This window comes from Megalobrama amblycephala, linkage group LG7 (assembly GCF_018812025.1).
Source record: "Megalobrama amblycephala isolate DHTTF-2021 linkage group LG7, ASM1881202v1, whole genome shotgun sequence".
Classification (NCBI taxonomy): domain Eukaryota; kingdom Metazoa; phylum Chordata; class Actinopteri; order Cypriniformes; family Xenocyprididae; genus Megalobrama; species Megalobrama amblycephala.
Genome location: NC_063050.1, coordinates 27,886,424 through 27,902,966, shown reverse-complemented (window position 1 = coordinate 27,902,966; position 16,543 = coordinate 27,886,424). Strand labels below are relative to the sequence as shown.

Sequence of the window (16,543 nt, the reverse complement as noted above, 5' to 3'; positions counted from 1 at the left end):
GTTTTTACTATTACAGCTCTCAGGGTTAACTAATCATGAAAAGTGTTTCTTATAGCATTACATTTAGATCTATGGCATTATCAGGGTACCCGCGGGGTCTTAAAAGCATTGAAAAAGTCTTAAATTTGATAATCTAAAATTAAGGCCTTAATAGCCTTGAATTTGGTATACAAAGTCTTGGATTTCGTTACAAAGGTCTTATTTTTATTTTTTTTATTTTTTAACTTTTCCTAGGATTAAGTTCATACCGTAACAAAATGAACTGTTACTAGTGTAGGCTAATTAAAAATTCATGCAGCGTAATGTTGAGTGCACCTCGCGCTCCACGTCATAGCAGTAAGCGCGAAAGCTCGCGCACCCGTTACTATGGTTACTAGGCAAGTGAGGTAAATTACTAGAGATGAGCCGGATACTCGGCTGAAACGAGTATCCGGTACGGATAAAGCACTTCTGCCGAGTACGAGTATTATACGAGTAATACGAGTCAATATCTGTGCTCGGATTGAATGAAAATCATCATTGGGTAGCTGATTGTGTCAGCGTTCTGCGATAGTCTAGTCCAGTGGTCTCAAACTGCCGGCCCGCGGGCCATTTACGGCCCGCAACTGATCTCAAAAATAAAACATAATCCGGCCCGCTAAATTATTATTATTATTATAATAATTATTCTCTAGTACGCGTCACATACGCGGCCGCGCCGGCATTCTCCTTCTTTTCAATGCGCTTTCGCTCCCGTGGCGTCTGTCGTTGCTATGCAACCATGAGCCGCGCTCTCAACCGCGTCGCTTCTATTATGAGCGCGCTTGCCTAAATTACAGTAAAAGCACTCGACTTTAAGTCACGAGCGTCGTTTTAAATCACCGAAACGCGTCCGATGCTACCATGTCAAGAAACAGAAGAGTGTACAAATGTATTTAAGGGTTGTATTTGTTCTGTACAGTGTTGTTCAGTGCAAGATTTTAATTTTATTTAAGCTAGCATGAAGTAAAGGAAAACAGCCTACTTCCACTAAATGTTAAAAACTAATAACAATGAGAGATTTTTATTTTTTGGCAAAAGTTGATATATATAGCTTCAGTTTTTTTGTTTATTTCTGACCCCTCCATGGCATCTATGAGTGTTGCTGGTTTTGTTCCTAAATTACTAATTTTTTTATTCCATGCACCTTGTTGGATGTAAGAAGTTGCACGAGACTATTGCAATTAATAGTATTATATTAGTAGTATTATATTAGTATATTAGTAGTATTACATCAATTACATTAGTAGTATTACATCAATTACATCATAGTATTAGCCTATATAATTATATTACACTCTGTAACAATGAGAGAGACACTGCTGTTTACATTTAGTAGGCCTATGGTAAATAAAATATTTATAGTAGGTATAAAAATATATGCCGAATTAATTATTTTCTAGGGTTCAAAATTTATACAGATTTGACATTTTCCCCTCATACTTCTGTCAGAATGGGTACGAAGTTGGCATTGAATTTCATTTAAAATGGTATTAAAAAGGTCTTAAAAAGCCTTGAATTTCATTTGGAGGATCCTGGGGGTACCCTGATTATATTTAGATTGTGGCATGAAAGATTGCAGTGATGAACATTGTAGCCAATCACAGACTTGATGTTAAGCGCATGAAAGCAGTGATCTCGTCATTGCAACTCAATTTCTGCACACTAACAAATGCTTTCAAGGTGCCCTAGAATTAAAAATTGAATTTACCTTGGCATAGTTGAATAACAAGAGTTCAGTACATGGAAATGACATACAGTGAATCTCAAACTCCATTGTTTCCTCCTTCTTATATCAATCACATTTGTTTAAAAGACCTCAGAAGAACAGGCGAATCTCAACATAACACCGACTGTTACGTAACAGTCAGGATCATTAATATGTACGCCCCCAATATTTGCATATCCGAGCTCATGTTCAACGCATTAGACAAGGGCAGCCAGTATTAACGTCTGGATCTGTGCACAGCTGAATCATCAGACTAGGTAAGCAAGCAAGAACAACAGCGAAAAATGGCAGATGGAACAATAATAACTGACATGATCCATGATAACATGATATTTTTAGTGATATTTGTAAATTGTCTTTCTAAATGTTTTGTTAGCATGTTGCTAATGTACTGTTAAATGTCGTTAAAGTTACCATCGTTTCTTACTGTATTCACAGAGACAAGAGCCGTCGTTATTTTCATTATTAAACACTTGTAGTCTGTATAATTCATAAACACAACTTCATTCTTTATAAATCTCTCCAACAGTGTAGCATTAGCCGTTAGTCACAGAGCATAGCCTCAAACTCATAGAGAATCAAATATAAACATCAAAATAAATACTTTACTCACATAATCGGATGTATGCAAGCAGCATGCATGACGAACACTTTGTAAAGATCCATTTTGAGGGTTATATTAGCTGTGTGAAGTTTGTTTAGAAAGAGTTTAGAAAGAGTTTAGATAGAGTTGAGAGCTCGGGAGGGGGCGAAGAGTGCAAGCAATTAAAGGGGCAGCAGCCTGAATCAGCACATTTCTAATTATGCCCCAAAATAGGCAGTTAAAAAAATTAATTAAAACAAATCTATGGGGTATTTTGAGCTGAAACTTCACAGACACATTCAGGGGACACCTTAGACTTATATTACATCTTGTAAAAAAACGTTCAATGGCACCTTTCATCATAATTAACAGTGCAAATGCGATGTAACTAAGAGATTCGTTGAATAAAACGGGAGTTTTAGCACGAGTTCAGAACTTAGTCACTGATGAACTTGCGCTGTTTGACAGCTCTAGTGCGCACAGTTTGATTGACAGCTCCAGTGATTGTAAAGGGAGCGTTTTTTGATTGCTTTCTATATGTAATTTAATCACCGTTTAAATAGATTATTTTCATCCTACTAAGAGAAACAACGTGAAGTTGACCTTTTAGTCACTGGTTTGATTAACTGACACATAGACAAAGAACATCTGACTGCACATGAATCACTAAATATCAGATCAGGCATTAAAATAAACACAGTTACTTACTTGTTGTTACTGTCGAGTCCATACCGTAAAAGGCTGTTTGCAAAGCCTGTGCCTAAACACAATTGAATTACCAAAGAATTGTGAATTGTACCGAATACAAATGTTATTTTTAGTCCTGTATCGCTCTTCTCTCCTTGTCATCTCACTAACATGCCAGTGGGCGGGGCTAACATTGCAATGATGAAGTAGGTATTGATTACTTCTGCAGGGACGGCGTTTCAACTATTTATGTCATAGATAAGCACATTCTGGGATGAGTCGTTCGCTGTGCCTGGTGTCAATAAAAGCTTTTATTGGACTAACAAGGAAGAGTGGGAGTAAAATTCAAGCACTTTTGAAGGACTTTCAAGTGCTTCACGCAACTTTTTCCTGCACTTCAATGCTCTAAATATGAATAATAGCATTGCAGGTCGATTTAAGTTGTGCCCCTAAATTTTCTGCTTGTGTTCCTAAAATTTTCAGTAAGGTTCTTCAGTGCACCTAGTAAAAAAAGTTAGTCTGGAGCCCTGATTCTACAACACAGCATTGTCTTCTCTTGCTAGTAGTATGACAGCAGCACACATAAGCTGGATGAAAACTACAATGGACTACTGTTATAACACGGTTATAACATTTAAATGTCTGTCTTTTTGCATATTAGTGTGAGAGAGTAAACATCAAGGTTACCCTGTAGATCACTGTTTATTTGCAAACTGTAAAATATTGTCAATATTGTAAATGCTTGGTATTGTGAGTTTGCGTATGTGTTTCTGTATGAGTATGTCTCTGACCTGAATCAATACTGAAATGGAGTAACATTAAGTTTGAACAGATGTAGGTGTTCTTTGGGCCGGTTCACACAACGCCACATTTTTAAAATACTGTGTCATGCGCAAGACAAAAGCAAATGCAAAAGACGTGAGCGCATCTACCACATGTTTACATTAAAAATTAATGGAAAAGTAGGGCAGTGGAATGGAAAATGTATTTTGTGTGAACTAGGGTTGTCACTATATCATAAACATATTTTAAAATATTATACCAGCTGAAGTATCGTGATACCAAGTAGTATCACGATACCATGCAGTATTGTGTTAATTCACAATTCAAATCTACAAAATGAACCAAATTTTCATGCTCAGAAGCGCAACAGTTCTGCTTTGATTAGAACTATTTTCATTGGCGAAATAGAGCGAAAACATCAATATTGACAATGTTGTTTCTAAAATATCATTTAATATGATATTTTTGCTTATTCAACTGATGTATAAAATCAATCACATTTGCAGTTGTGCTGATATTAGGTAAAAACAGCGCTCTTTGCTTGTGTCATTGCTGAACTATTGTATTATAAATATTAAAAAAACAAGAACTCATACAACAGCATTTTTTGCGCCCATATCTTAAACTCTGACTGAAGGGCTGTGTGTGTATTAAAACATATTCATTTATAATGTTAAAATCACATAATAAGGATTAGGGATGGGTATTGACACAATTTTCACGATTCGATTTGATTTCTATTCACATGCTTGCGATTCAATTACGATTTCTATTCAGTATGGATTATTTTGGATGTAGTATATCAGATACAGTACATGGCAAATTTTCTAGAGGAAAAAAATCTCTCAACTAATGCTGTAAACTTCACATAGGGGTCAGTTGGTACTACATTACTATAATATTGAAGATTAAAATTAACTTATGTAACACTTATTATAACACTTAAATTACACTCAATGATGTTTTTATAGTAAAAAATAAAGTTTAGAATTACATAATCATATTTCTACTCCAATTCATTTTTTTTTAATATAAACATTTAAATCGTGGCTGTCATAACTGATTTATTAATAATTTTGATTTAAGAACATTAAAAATGTAACGGTATAACGGTGTAACGGTGCATATATTTATCAGAATGCTGCTCTCTAGAGTTCATTTTTCTAGCTGACTAATGAGTTTATGGTCACTGAATGTTTTTTCTGAGGTAAATGCATACATACATGTTCAATTGAACGTTTTAAATAGTGTACCTGCAGCACATACAACATTACTTATGTTGCTACTGTATTGACGATACTGTACCGTTTAAAAAATTCAGTGGCATCGGCAGTATTTTGAAGCTTTAGTGTTGCGATACTACCTTAGTACCGCCATACTGTGGCTTCTTACTGATGTTATTCATGTTCATTGGGTAATGAGGGGTGACACAAAATGCACTTCTCTTGATACCATGAAATAATAAATACCATTTGTATTTTTCTCTGGGTATCTTTTATCACTGCTATAACCAACAACAATATTATACATGTTAGTTTCTATAAATTTCTTTCTAAAACTAACCTAACAGTGGTTCCATAAATTTACTTTAGAAAATAGCAAAAGCTTGTCATATGATGATGACATTGCAGTTGCAAAGCAGAACTGTAGTAGCAGTATAGTGAATGTCACTACTGTCACTTTTCAGCCTTTTTAACATTAAACGAGCCACATCTGAGAATCTAATAGTCTCAGTATTAAAATAACTGTAGTAGTTTTTTCTTTCTTTTTCTTTTTTAATTGTTGACAGCTGAATACGCTTCTAATAATATCCTCATTGGAAGTCTTTGCATCCTAATTCATGTCTTGGATGAGGCAATATGAAAGTTTTTTTTTTTTTTTTTTTTTTTTTTTTTTTTTTCTAGTCAGGATTTATACATTTGAAAAGCACATAGTTAACAATCTAATACAGCATTCCTGGTCTTAGAAGTCAATTTCCTACCAATGAGACTTAAAATTTAGTGTACAAAGTTACAAGAAAATACCAAAGTCCTCTGCTAGGAGTTAATAGATTGACCTATTGACACTGAAATGAACATGATTTTTATGTTTATGTAAATCTTGCTTGATTTACATAAACACAAGGTCTTAATAATAAGCTCCTTAATGATACACTGAATGGCTTGGGCACACATAAACTGATAAGGTCAGAGTGTTTATGCAGCATCAGCATTTAAAGCACAGTCAGAGCTGTTTTCTTTTGATGAAGTTGAGAAATCACATTAACTTCCTGTTGACTTCTTGTGCCTTGGATTTTGTAAGTCGTCGTGACCTGTAAATACAACAGAATCATAGTCATCATGTCAAAAAAACAGTCCTTCAAGTTGGCACACAAGAGGAAATATGGAGGGCTTTAGTCAGATGCTGTGTCACGTCTGTTCATCCTTGTCATTTGCCCCTTCTGATCTTTCTTTTCTCACCAACCCCTCAGATTAAACATCGAAAGGCAAAGAAAATAGGCCAACATCTGTCATGAAGTGCCACCATCCTCTCTCTTATTTTTTTCCGTTAATTTCTCTCTTCTCCCTTTGTCTTTCTACACTGTCGGTTTTGTGATAACCTTGTGAAATTTTGTGGCTATCTGCATTTGTCTGTATCGCTTGTATAATAGTAAAACATGCTACTCTGCATTAAGAAAAACAAATTACATACAACAGTGCTTCCCACAGGTTTGAAATATACTTGCGGAGGTAGCCAGGTGAAAAATCCTCATATTACCCACGGCACAAAAAATGGTCTACTTCATGTGACAAACAACAAATAATGTGTTATTTTCAACAATATTTTTATTTATTGAAATTCATTTTAATTACATAGGCTACTGTTACATTTAATTACATACTAATATTATGCATTATTATGCATTGTAAATTATGCAAAATTACAGCATTTAAATGGTAGAGTTCTCCTTGCTTTGTCATACAGTGTTTCTCTCAGTGAATGGGACACGGATTTTACTGATATTAGTAAAATTTATATATTGAATAATATGTGTGAAATGTTCGTAGTCTTGTTTTCCTCTGGGGGAGCATCCCAGCCAGAGACTAGTTTACTATGAATTAAATGGAAATCAAATTAAATACACTTTTAAATATAAACAAGCCCGAAATACACAGAGACTCTTATTTTGAAATATCTATACTATTGCGTGCTGATCCTTCAGATGAAAGTGATAAAATATGCGTTCTTACAATCGTTTCTAAAACATATTATATAAAGGCCATAAATTAGACATTGTCATAATTCATCAACTCGAGTTCATTATCAATCGCTTGGCATAAATGTGTGCTATTCATTGATTGGTAATCACTCTGAAGCAGTCTGAAGAAATATCCACCGCGTCTCTGCAGCGCACGTGAGAATGTCAGTGGGAGTAAACAGTTCTCGTGCACACAGAACTAGCACATACAAAACACATGGAGCGAGGAGAGATTTTCCACTAGTTATTCGATCGCAGATGGTTTCATTATCTTGGACAGATAAAAAAGTTTGAGGATAAAATAATAAAAGCAAAAATGTGTCTTTAAATATACTTGGGCAGCCGTTGATATACCTGGGCGGCACGCCCAAGTAAAGTCTATGTGTGGGAAGCACTGTACAATATTTTGAAGCATACATGATGTGTGTGATTTCAGTCTCATCCTGTGTCCCATTCATGCCTTTTTTCTTTCAGGTGCCCTTGGCTTTCGGAGCAGTTTTCTGTTGCTGTGCCGATATACAATGGCATTATGTTTCTGTTTGTTCTGGCCAACTTCTGTATGGCCACATTTATGGATCCTGGCATCTTCCCCAGAGGTAGTTAAACAATCTTTGATATGATATGTCTGTGTGCTTAAGTATACAGTACAGCTGTAGTAGAATGTGGTCTTGGTGGCTGCCTTATTGGAAAAACAAACCACTTTAAACTCATCTGTTCAGTGAGTACTGTTTGAGAGCGGACAATTCAGGAATTGAACTGAATTGAAGTACTTTTTTTTTCTTCATTAATATGCTTTTTTTAAGTCAGTGAAAAGAATAGTTTTTTTAATGAACTGATCTTGGTGTACTAAACTTCAGCTAAAGCAACCTTAAAGCAGTGTTGCTAGTAGTAAGTAAAACGAAAAGTATTTAAAATAGTTTTTATTAATTTAAATAAACTTAAAATAAAATATAAATATTAGATAAAAATCTTAAATAAAAATTAAAAGTTTCTCTGGAAACTAACTGAAAAAATTATTTGAAGTTGAAATAATAAAATTACTAAAACTGAAAAAAATGTGTTCTATTTCATTACGTTTTATTAAATTATAAAGACAATTTTTATTCCTTTTTGGAGTAACATGTACTGATGAATTTTGCAAAATACAAGGAAAACAGTAGTGTCATAAAGTAAACAGGGCAATTTGATTACCTGCTGACTTTAAAGCTGAAAATTAATAAAATACAAGTGTAATTGTATCCACCGAAAAAGGTATGTTAAACTCTGTGTGTGTTTGTCTGTGTGTTGTAGCTGAGGAAGATGAAGATAAAGAGGATGATTTCCGGGCTCCTCTCTATAAGACTGTGGAGATTCGAGGCATTCAAGTGCGGATGAAGTGGTGCTCCACCTGCCGTTTCTACAGACCCCCACGTTGCTCACATTGCTCCGTGTGCGACAACTGTGTGGAGGTACACACACACACTTTATTTCTAGTGATTGAGTTCAGCCATGACCCCAATATGTGCAGTGAATAAACACACAACATTACAATACATAGCAATTCCATTTACATGTAAATGTGACTTTGCATTTATTTTTACTATCTTATTTCTTTTTCTCAAAGGGTCAGTCTTTGTCATTAATCAGTCTGTCCACGATTGCTCTAATGCTTTGCAGACTAAACCAATCGATTTGTGTTAATTAAGTAGAGAAGTGTGCATGCTTTGGACAGCCTTAAGCTTCTCTCTCTCTCTCTCTCTCTCTCTCTCTCTCTCTCTCTCTCTTTTTTTCTCTTTTACCATTATAATTCACACACACAACTTGCTCCTTTCTTCCTGCAGGATTTTGATCATCACTGTCCGTGGGTTAACAACTGTATCGGCCGAAGGAACTACCGTTACTTTTTCCTGTTCCTGCTGTCCTTGACAGCTCACATAATGGGCGTGTTTGGCTTCGGCCTGCTCTTCATTCTCTACCACACCCAGCAGCTAGACAGAGTGCATTCGGCTGTCACGTATCCTCAAACAGTTGTTTGATTTTTATGTATGCTCATGGCAAACATTTGAGGAGAAATTCAGAGCAGTAATCTCACTCTGTGCAGTGTCTTTAGATTGAGAGCTTTACTTGTTACAGTTTGTATTGTGCCTCACATTTTCCTCCTTGACTTTTTATCAGTATGGCTGTCATGTGTGTCGCTGGGCTTTTCTTCATCCCAGTAGCAGGTCTCACTGGTTTCCATGTCGTTCTGGTGGCAAGAGGCAGGACCACCAATGAGCAGGTTGTGACATGCGCAATCATAATCTTATGCTGCCATGTTTGTTTTTGTTTTCCTGTCATTAATCATGTTGGTGGTGGTGAACTGGGTTTAAAATCCCTATTAAGCAGTTTTATAATCCTACAAAATATGACCTTCTCTCAACCCTCCTCCTTTAGATTGTAATCTCATCATAATCCTCTTCCCAAATCATTTTGTTTCTTTCTGCCCACCTCTTTGTGTGGACCACATGTGCACGCTTTTGTATTTTGTTGTCTCACTATTTTTCTCTAGTGCCTCTCTTTTTCATCCATTTTTATTGTTAAAATGTTACTTTAAATAATAAATAAATAAATAAATAAATAAATAAAGCCTGATAAAATAACTGACAAATATCTGGTAAAGTAACTTTTAATGTTATTGTTTAATGTTCAACTCCCTGTTTGTAGGTGACAGGGAAGTTCAGGGGAGGTGTGAACCCCTTCACAAATGGCTGCTTGAGGAACGTCTCGCACGTTCTGTGCAGCTCACAGGCACCCAGGTATGTCTTCAGCTACATTCATAACTTTGAGCTGTATGTAGTATTTTCTGATTGAGGTTTTAACTCCGTGCTGTATTCAGGTATCTGGGTAGAAAGAAGAAGGCTCAGACAGTGTCTATTCAGCCTCCTTTCCTCCGACCGCATCTTACAGAGGCTCAACTGGCAGCCAAGGTGCTCGACAACGGAATCCAAGGAGACCTACACCGGGTAAGGACATAATCCCGTTTTACTCCTTCATTGTTTTCGCTGCTTCTCTCCAACATTAAAGGTGGGATAGGCAATGTTTTTCATAACCACTTCTTGATATACTGGTTGAAACTCTCTTCACATCCTGATAGTAATCAATAATAGAAGTGGTCTAAATATTAAAAAATGTGTATATATATCTTCTGTGGAAGTCTCAGGACCAAAAAATGTTCGTCCAATCATTCCTGAATGCAAACCACACAATCCATAAACAAGAACTGACCAAGAACAACTGAAATACAAGCAAAGACTATAGAATAACACAAGACGTGTCACTCGTATTGTTTTGAATGGGAGAAAGTGAAACGCGCAAAATGGCGGAATAAGTCCCGCCTTCTAAATAAGAGCCAATCGCTGACTGATAAAGTCATTGTGTCACTGCAGCGGCCGTTAGAAGCACCGGTTTCTATAGAAACAGTCAGACGCGCGCCTCCGAAATGAAGCTTGATCCAGTCTAAAAAGTACAGTTTTTTTGTCATGATTCCAGCGTTTGGAAAAAAAATTATGAGGCAGTTGTTGTCAGATTTCATTGGTGATTTCAAATATTAAATTTAATCGAAAGCTTGGTAAACAGCTTTGGAGAATTTGATGTTTCCCCATTCAAAGAGATAGGAGCTGCACTTGGATGCCCGAGAGGCGTTTCAAAGATGGCCGCCGAGTGAAATGACTTGTCTTAAAGGGACTTTGATACAAGGCTACATAAACAAGGGTAGAACCAAGGAAAGTAAACTAGACAAGTGAAACTAACACTTAACTATAGAAGCACATGAGGACATATTCAATAAACAATGAAACCAAAACTAAACAGACAGGGGAAACAGGATCACGTCTCTGCACGTTCTAGACAGACCGTCAGTCAGTGGAGGTTACAAAAAGTTAAGGTGCCACTTTACACTGCTCAACTGACCAGCAATGTGTTGCCGGGGTAACGCTGAAGCTGTTGCTTCACTTCATAAAGACCAATGGCATTGATTCAATGCAGCGCTGACGCCATTTATGGGAAATATCCTTAAATGTTGAAATGATGCTATGAAAAAGATATCGCTTTCCTCTTCGGCAAACTTTTTTTTCACGAATATATGAGTTAATCTGAAGAAGGACAGACGCAGGTAATCGCACACACTCAGTCGACCTCTGTCACTCGCTGCTTGTTTAGTGCAAATCTACAGAGCCTCTGTACAAATCACAATGTACACTGAATCTTAAGTTAAAAAAAAAAAAAAAAACATCATTCACTTTTTTTTAATCATTATTAACTATAACATTCAGTACATATGCATGAAATGTAAAACTAAAAGAGCATAGCCTTATGAAAAAAGAGAGAACGTTGCGGTTGCGGTATTACAATATTGCGCTTATCATGACATCACACGTCATTAGTGTTTCACGAGGCCATGCACAGTTGTAAACAGACAGTCACAGAGTGCCACAAACAAACAGCAGCCACCTTTTACAGTTCCTTCTGAACCAAAACAACGATCTTATGCTGCATTCACGCCATGTCGTATTTACCGTAATTAAGAAATAGCAACTCGTGACATTCTACTCTGAGCTGTTCACATCCCCTGACTCGAAATTATGTGTTTCTATGGCAAAACTATCAACACCAAAATGAATCTGCAGCAGTCAGAGCTTTAAGTTGTTTACATTCATTATTATTGTAATGTTATGAGCTTTGAGACATGAGGTAATTTAACGCTGTCTCTGGTGACGCATTGCAGACTATGCTTTGGCTATGCACGTTAATGTTATGGAGTAGGCGTGGTTCTGGAGAACGCTGTAAAGGGAGAGTTGAATCTTATTCTTTCAAAGTTAGCTTGCTATTCCCTGCCTCTCTGAAATTGCCTACCCTACCTTTTAACCTTATGAATTTTTAAATTGAATTTTCCAGGCCTGAAAAAGCCATGGAAACTTATGAAATTATAAATATTACTGTTGTATAGGGCAAAAAGCTGCTTGTAATCTATAATGATATGCAATTTTGTCCAAAGTTGTTCTTTTGTATTACATTTGTCTAACAGAATCCCAAATTGTTCTAAATGATTCATTAGGAAATCGGTCTGAATATTTGAATGATTTAATAAAAAAAAAAAAAAAAAAAACGTACCGGCTACATGGAAATTCATGATTTAAAATGTTTGAAATCCTTGTACGAGGCCATTAGCATTACCACTGCCTTTGAGGTGATGTTCCTGTTGCTGCCAAAATCCCTAGGTCAGAGAGTGCACTAGACTATTTTGCAAGCAACTAACTCTAATTCCCCCTCTCTGGCAGATGAAGCCAAAAAATATGTTTGTGCCATTTACCATGTGATTGAGGAAGGCTGACACAGACAGGCTTGCATTAATATGGCTGAAATGTAGACCGGCTTTTAAACTGTCAAAAATACTTTCTTGTTCCATAATGAAAGGTTATGTTCTGAAATGTCTCTTGATTTATGTTCTTTAAGAACTACAGGAACATTCTATCTGTTTGGAGCACTTTATTACATGTTTTTGACATTTTTTAACATTGCAACCTGGAGTTATGAGGAGAATTTATTCATTTTTGGCAATACATGGATTTCTGCATTAATGATTTCTAAAATGAGAGGCTCAACTTGTAGCCTGCTGAGTTGTAAGCACTGATAGCGAGAGGGAGGAAAAAGGTACAGTGTGTCAAAAGAGAACTGCTTAGTAAATTTGCTCCACTGTGCAGAAATGGAAAGAACAGATTAATAGCGATGTTCATTCACTTTTCAACCATTATCTTCAGAAGTCCTGGTCTTATTCCTCTGATAAGTCTGCTGAATCTTTTGAAGGCGTGTCTGCTGCAACTAGTTACTCATGGAAAGTTGGCATGCCAAATGGTTCAGAGCCTGAGAAAGAGCCTAAAGTGTGTTCATGTTTTCACACCCAGCAACATGATGGCTTATGCCAAGTGTGTATATATATATATATTTATTTTAAACTTTACTTTAATCTTATCAAAACTAGTATGAAAACTTGTATTACACAAACATTAATTGCAAAATCACTCGATGAAATTTTTATTCTTTATTATTTTTGGCAGTAGTGAAGTACTAGAAGGTGATATTGTCCCAAACTTTTGGTATTAATCTGACCCTAGAGCCAAATGAATTGCCTCAGCCTAAAAAGTAATGTGGTTCATACAGGACTTAGTGCTCTAAAATCCTCCTAATCTTGAACCTTTTTCTTCAGCATGATAAAAAGCATTGCAGACTACATTGGTTCTGCTTCACATTTCCATTTTTTTATATTAGATTTAGATATAACCTCAATAACCATTTTTTCAGTGACTTTGGAGTTAAGGAGGAAGGAGTCATGCTTTAAATCAATGTTTGGATGCTGTATCTGAGTCCTTGCTTCTACATTTAGTGTGTTGTCTGTTGTTGTGTCTGTTTCTTTTATTTAATTAACCACTGATGTTTTATCCTCTCTTGCAATCTTTCAGTCTAAGAGCAGTTTGGAGATGATGGAGAGTCAATCTGCTGACGCAGAGCCTCCGCCTCCACCTAAACCAGAGCTCAGATACCCTGGGCTGTCACGAGGACCTGCCGGACACTCTGAGGGTTAGAGCCAACCAGCATGACATAATATCATTCTGATAAACATTTATGGATCATTTCTGCCTTATTTGTGCAATTCTTTTAGCAAACTTTTTATACTTCAGATTAAATTTTCACCATTTGATTTGCTTTCAGTAGTGTTCATTCAGTATATAATAATATAATGTATAAAATTGCAATGTATAAGATTGCAATAACTTATTTTACTTTGTGTTTTTACTGCGTCTGATTTCTCATGGACTTTCTTTGTTTGCAGAGAGCAGTCTGTTGAATAAAGCTCCACCCACACCCACAATGTTCAAGTACAGACCCACCTACAGCAGCCCGGGCAAGAACCACACTGCCCTTACACATGCATATGCCAACCAGGTAACTTTTCTGTGTCGCTGTATGTGTTGTTTATCCAAAGTGTGTTCACAGTCTTTGGTGGTGATTCACTGCATTCAATTTGTTGCTGTGACGTCATTCACATTCTTTTGCATGACTGTTATTATTTCCTTTATACCACATATTTTAAGCCTTTCTTTTTCCTCTAACATTTTATTCAATTCATTATATTGTTTTTCCCCCTTCAATTTGATTGACTCAGTGGCTTTCAGTTGAACAGTATCAGTAAGTTTACACTGTACTTCATTGTTTGTGTGTCTGTGTGTGTTATTGTTAATGTTCCTCTCCTTTCTCTAATACTTGTCTTTTTTTTTTATGTAGATATGCATTAATTTTGTAAATGCAGCTTGTTAGTGTGGCTAATTTTCTATTTAATTGTTACTGTATTTTGATTCTCTTTATCATCATTGTAGTGATTTCATATCTTTACTTTGATATCAAAGGGGGTTATATTATATAAAGATGTTGTCTTTACAAAAATGTCTTTCTCAAAAGCCCACAGCGTATACAAAATATTTGGCACAGACAAATATGGCCATTCTGAGACAAAAGAATAAATATAATCTGTCCCATTTGTGTGATTAAACTCTTGTAGTGTTAATGAAGCCAACACAAACAACCCATCTGTCCTCACAGAGTGGCTGTGCAAAACATTTTGCTGGTTTAGCTGTGGGGGTGTGTCAGTTTTGGCTCTATGGTGCTGGATTAAGATAGATTAGATCAACACACCACATGATGTGAATTTGATTGATTCTGAAAGACCAGAGGCCTCATGAATAAAACTTGACTGAGCTTCCATTCTAAAAGTTGGTTTAGATTTATAAAATAGTATTCATGCTGTTCTATGCTGGTCAGGGTTGGGCTAAAGTCAGAATTTTAGAATTGGCTTCCTTTCAATTCATGAGTTGGAATTAGGTGGGTGGCAGTATACCGGAATTGATGATAAGCGTGATGCATATAAAAATTAAATATTGATACTGTGTTAATACAACACGTACAGTAATATCGTAAATAATCCAGTGGCAGTAACTGGTTGACAATCCAATATACTGTAGCAGCGCAACACCCGCACTCAAGGAAAGTCCTGGGTTTTTTTGGATTCTGTAAGAAAAAAAAAAAAAAAAGACAGGATGTTAGACACCTTCATCTGCCGGAACTGCTGATTAACAGTTTTTCTACGCTTTTGTATGTTTACAAACTCTCTCTCTGCCTCCTTACTCTTGCAGTTAATTGACTAAAAAAGATAGAAAACAAATAAAACAAAGTTTATAAGGTTATTTGCCAGGGGCCGTATTCACAAAACATTTTATCTTACCACTAAGAGTACTCCTAAATAGCAGTAAAAGTTCTTAGCTAAGAGTTTTCTCTTAACCTATTCACAAAGCTGCTGAGACAAACTTTTACTAAGGAATAGACTGAAGTCTTAAGCTAAGAGTAAGGGCGGGGTTGACCTCGTTGCTATGGAGTAAACACACAGTGATTAGCTGAAGCCAGCGATTTAATCATAGAAATATTGTAGAATGATGTGTCATGTTTCCATATTAAAATAATGGTTTTAAAATACAAATGTTGTCCTATTCAAATAAATATTTTTTTAATAAAAATGTTGCCAAAGTCAAAATAAAATTTTGCCATATTGTTGCCATAAAGATTTTAAAATGTAGGCTAAGTGTCACTAATTAAACTAGTATATACAGTTAAGTGTCCACCTCTTGGATGTCTGCATCTCAAGAGAATGCAGAATTCAAGCGACAAATTACGTGTTATAAACAAAGTTTGAGAGAAACACATTCAAACAGTTTCCATTCTAATTAGCTCGAGAGGAGGAATATATACACAGACGAGAGCCGACCCGCCTATAGTTACTTTGACAGTTTTCTGCATCCCTCCATCCTAGGGATGGGCGATATATCGCATGAGATTGTCACGCGCATTTCGTCAGTAAAGCCGGTTCCCTGATTACCGCTAAATCGCCATCACCCGCTTTCAAATGGAGCGCCATTTAACAGACAGAGCCGTAGTTCACTGATAAGCCACGCAAATATCGTGTTCATTATCGAAGACGATTAATCTGCGATATGAACGTGATATTGCGTGGCTTGTCAGTGATCTACGGCTCTGTCTATTAAATGGCGCTCCATTTGAAAGCAGGTGATGGCGATTTAGCGGTAATCAGGGAACCGGCTTTACTGACGAAATGCGCGTGAGAATCGCATGCGATATATCGCCCATCCCTACTCCATCCCTAGTTTTAGCACTAAAATGCTTTGTGAAATACTCTGTGAGCAAAAATTTGGGACTGACACGAGTTTCTCCTAAATCGGCAAGTTAGGAGCTACTTTTAGCCTTAAGATGTTTTGTGAATACGGGTTAGGGTCTGCTGGGAAGAAAAATCACATTTCCAAGATTCCATCTTGTTTTGAGCATTTAGTTGCAAAACAAACTAGATATTCATTTGCAGAGCTACATTCTGTTCTTTGAAATATGTACCTGCAAGTTAAATGGATAAAAAATATCCACAGTTACTCAG

General features: G+C 36.3%; 1 protein-coding gene across 3 annotated transcripts in view; it reads left to right on the top strand.

Moving 5' to 3' along the window:
• The window catches only part of zdhhc5a (zinc finger DHHC-type palmitoyltransferase 5a), a 42,343-nt gene that overhangs the window by 18,259 nt on the left and 7,541 nt on the right, over window positions 1–16,543 (top strand). For all 3 annotated transcript variants that reach the window (XR_007185785.1, XR_007185786.1, XM_048196853.1), the window contains exons 3-10: window positions 7,513–7,634; window positions 8,329–8,486; window positions 8,859–9,031; window positions 9,193–9,295; window positions 9,721–9,812; window positions 9,893–10,019; window positions 13,512–13,629; window positions 13,883–13,995. Coding sequence is in view for 1 of the 3 variants with exons in the window: in XM_048196853.1 (XP_048052810.1) it covers window positions 7,513–7,634; window positions 8,329–8,486; window positions 8,859–9,031; window positions 9,193–9,295; window positions 9,721–9,812; window positions 9,893–10,019; window positions 13,512–13,629; window positions 13,883–13,995 (1,006 nt within the window). In the remaining 2 variants the exon portion in view is untranslated. The remainder of the gene's footprint in view (window positions 1–7,512; window positions 7,635–8,328; window positions 8,487–8,858; window positions 9,032–9,192; window positions 9,296–9,720; window positions 9,813–9,892; window positions 10,020–13,511; window positions 13,630–13,882; window positions 13,996–16,543) is intronic.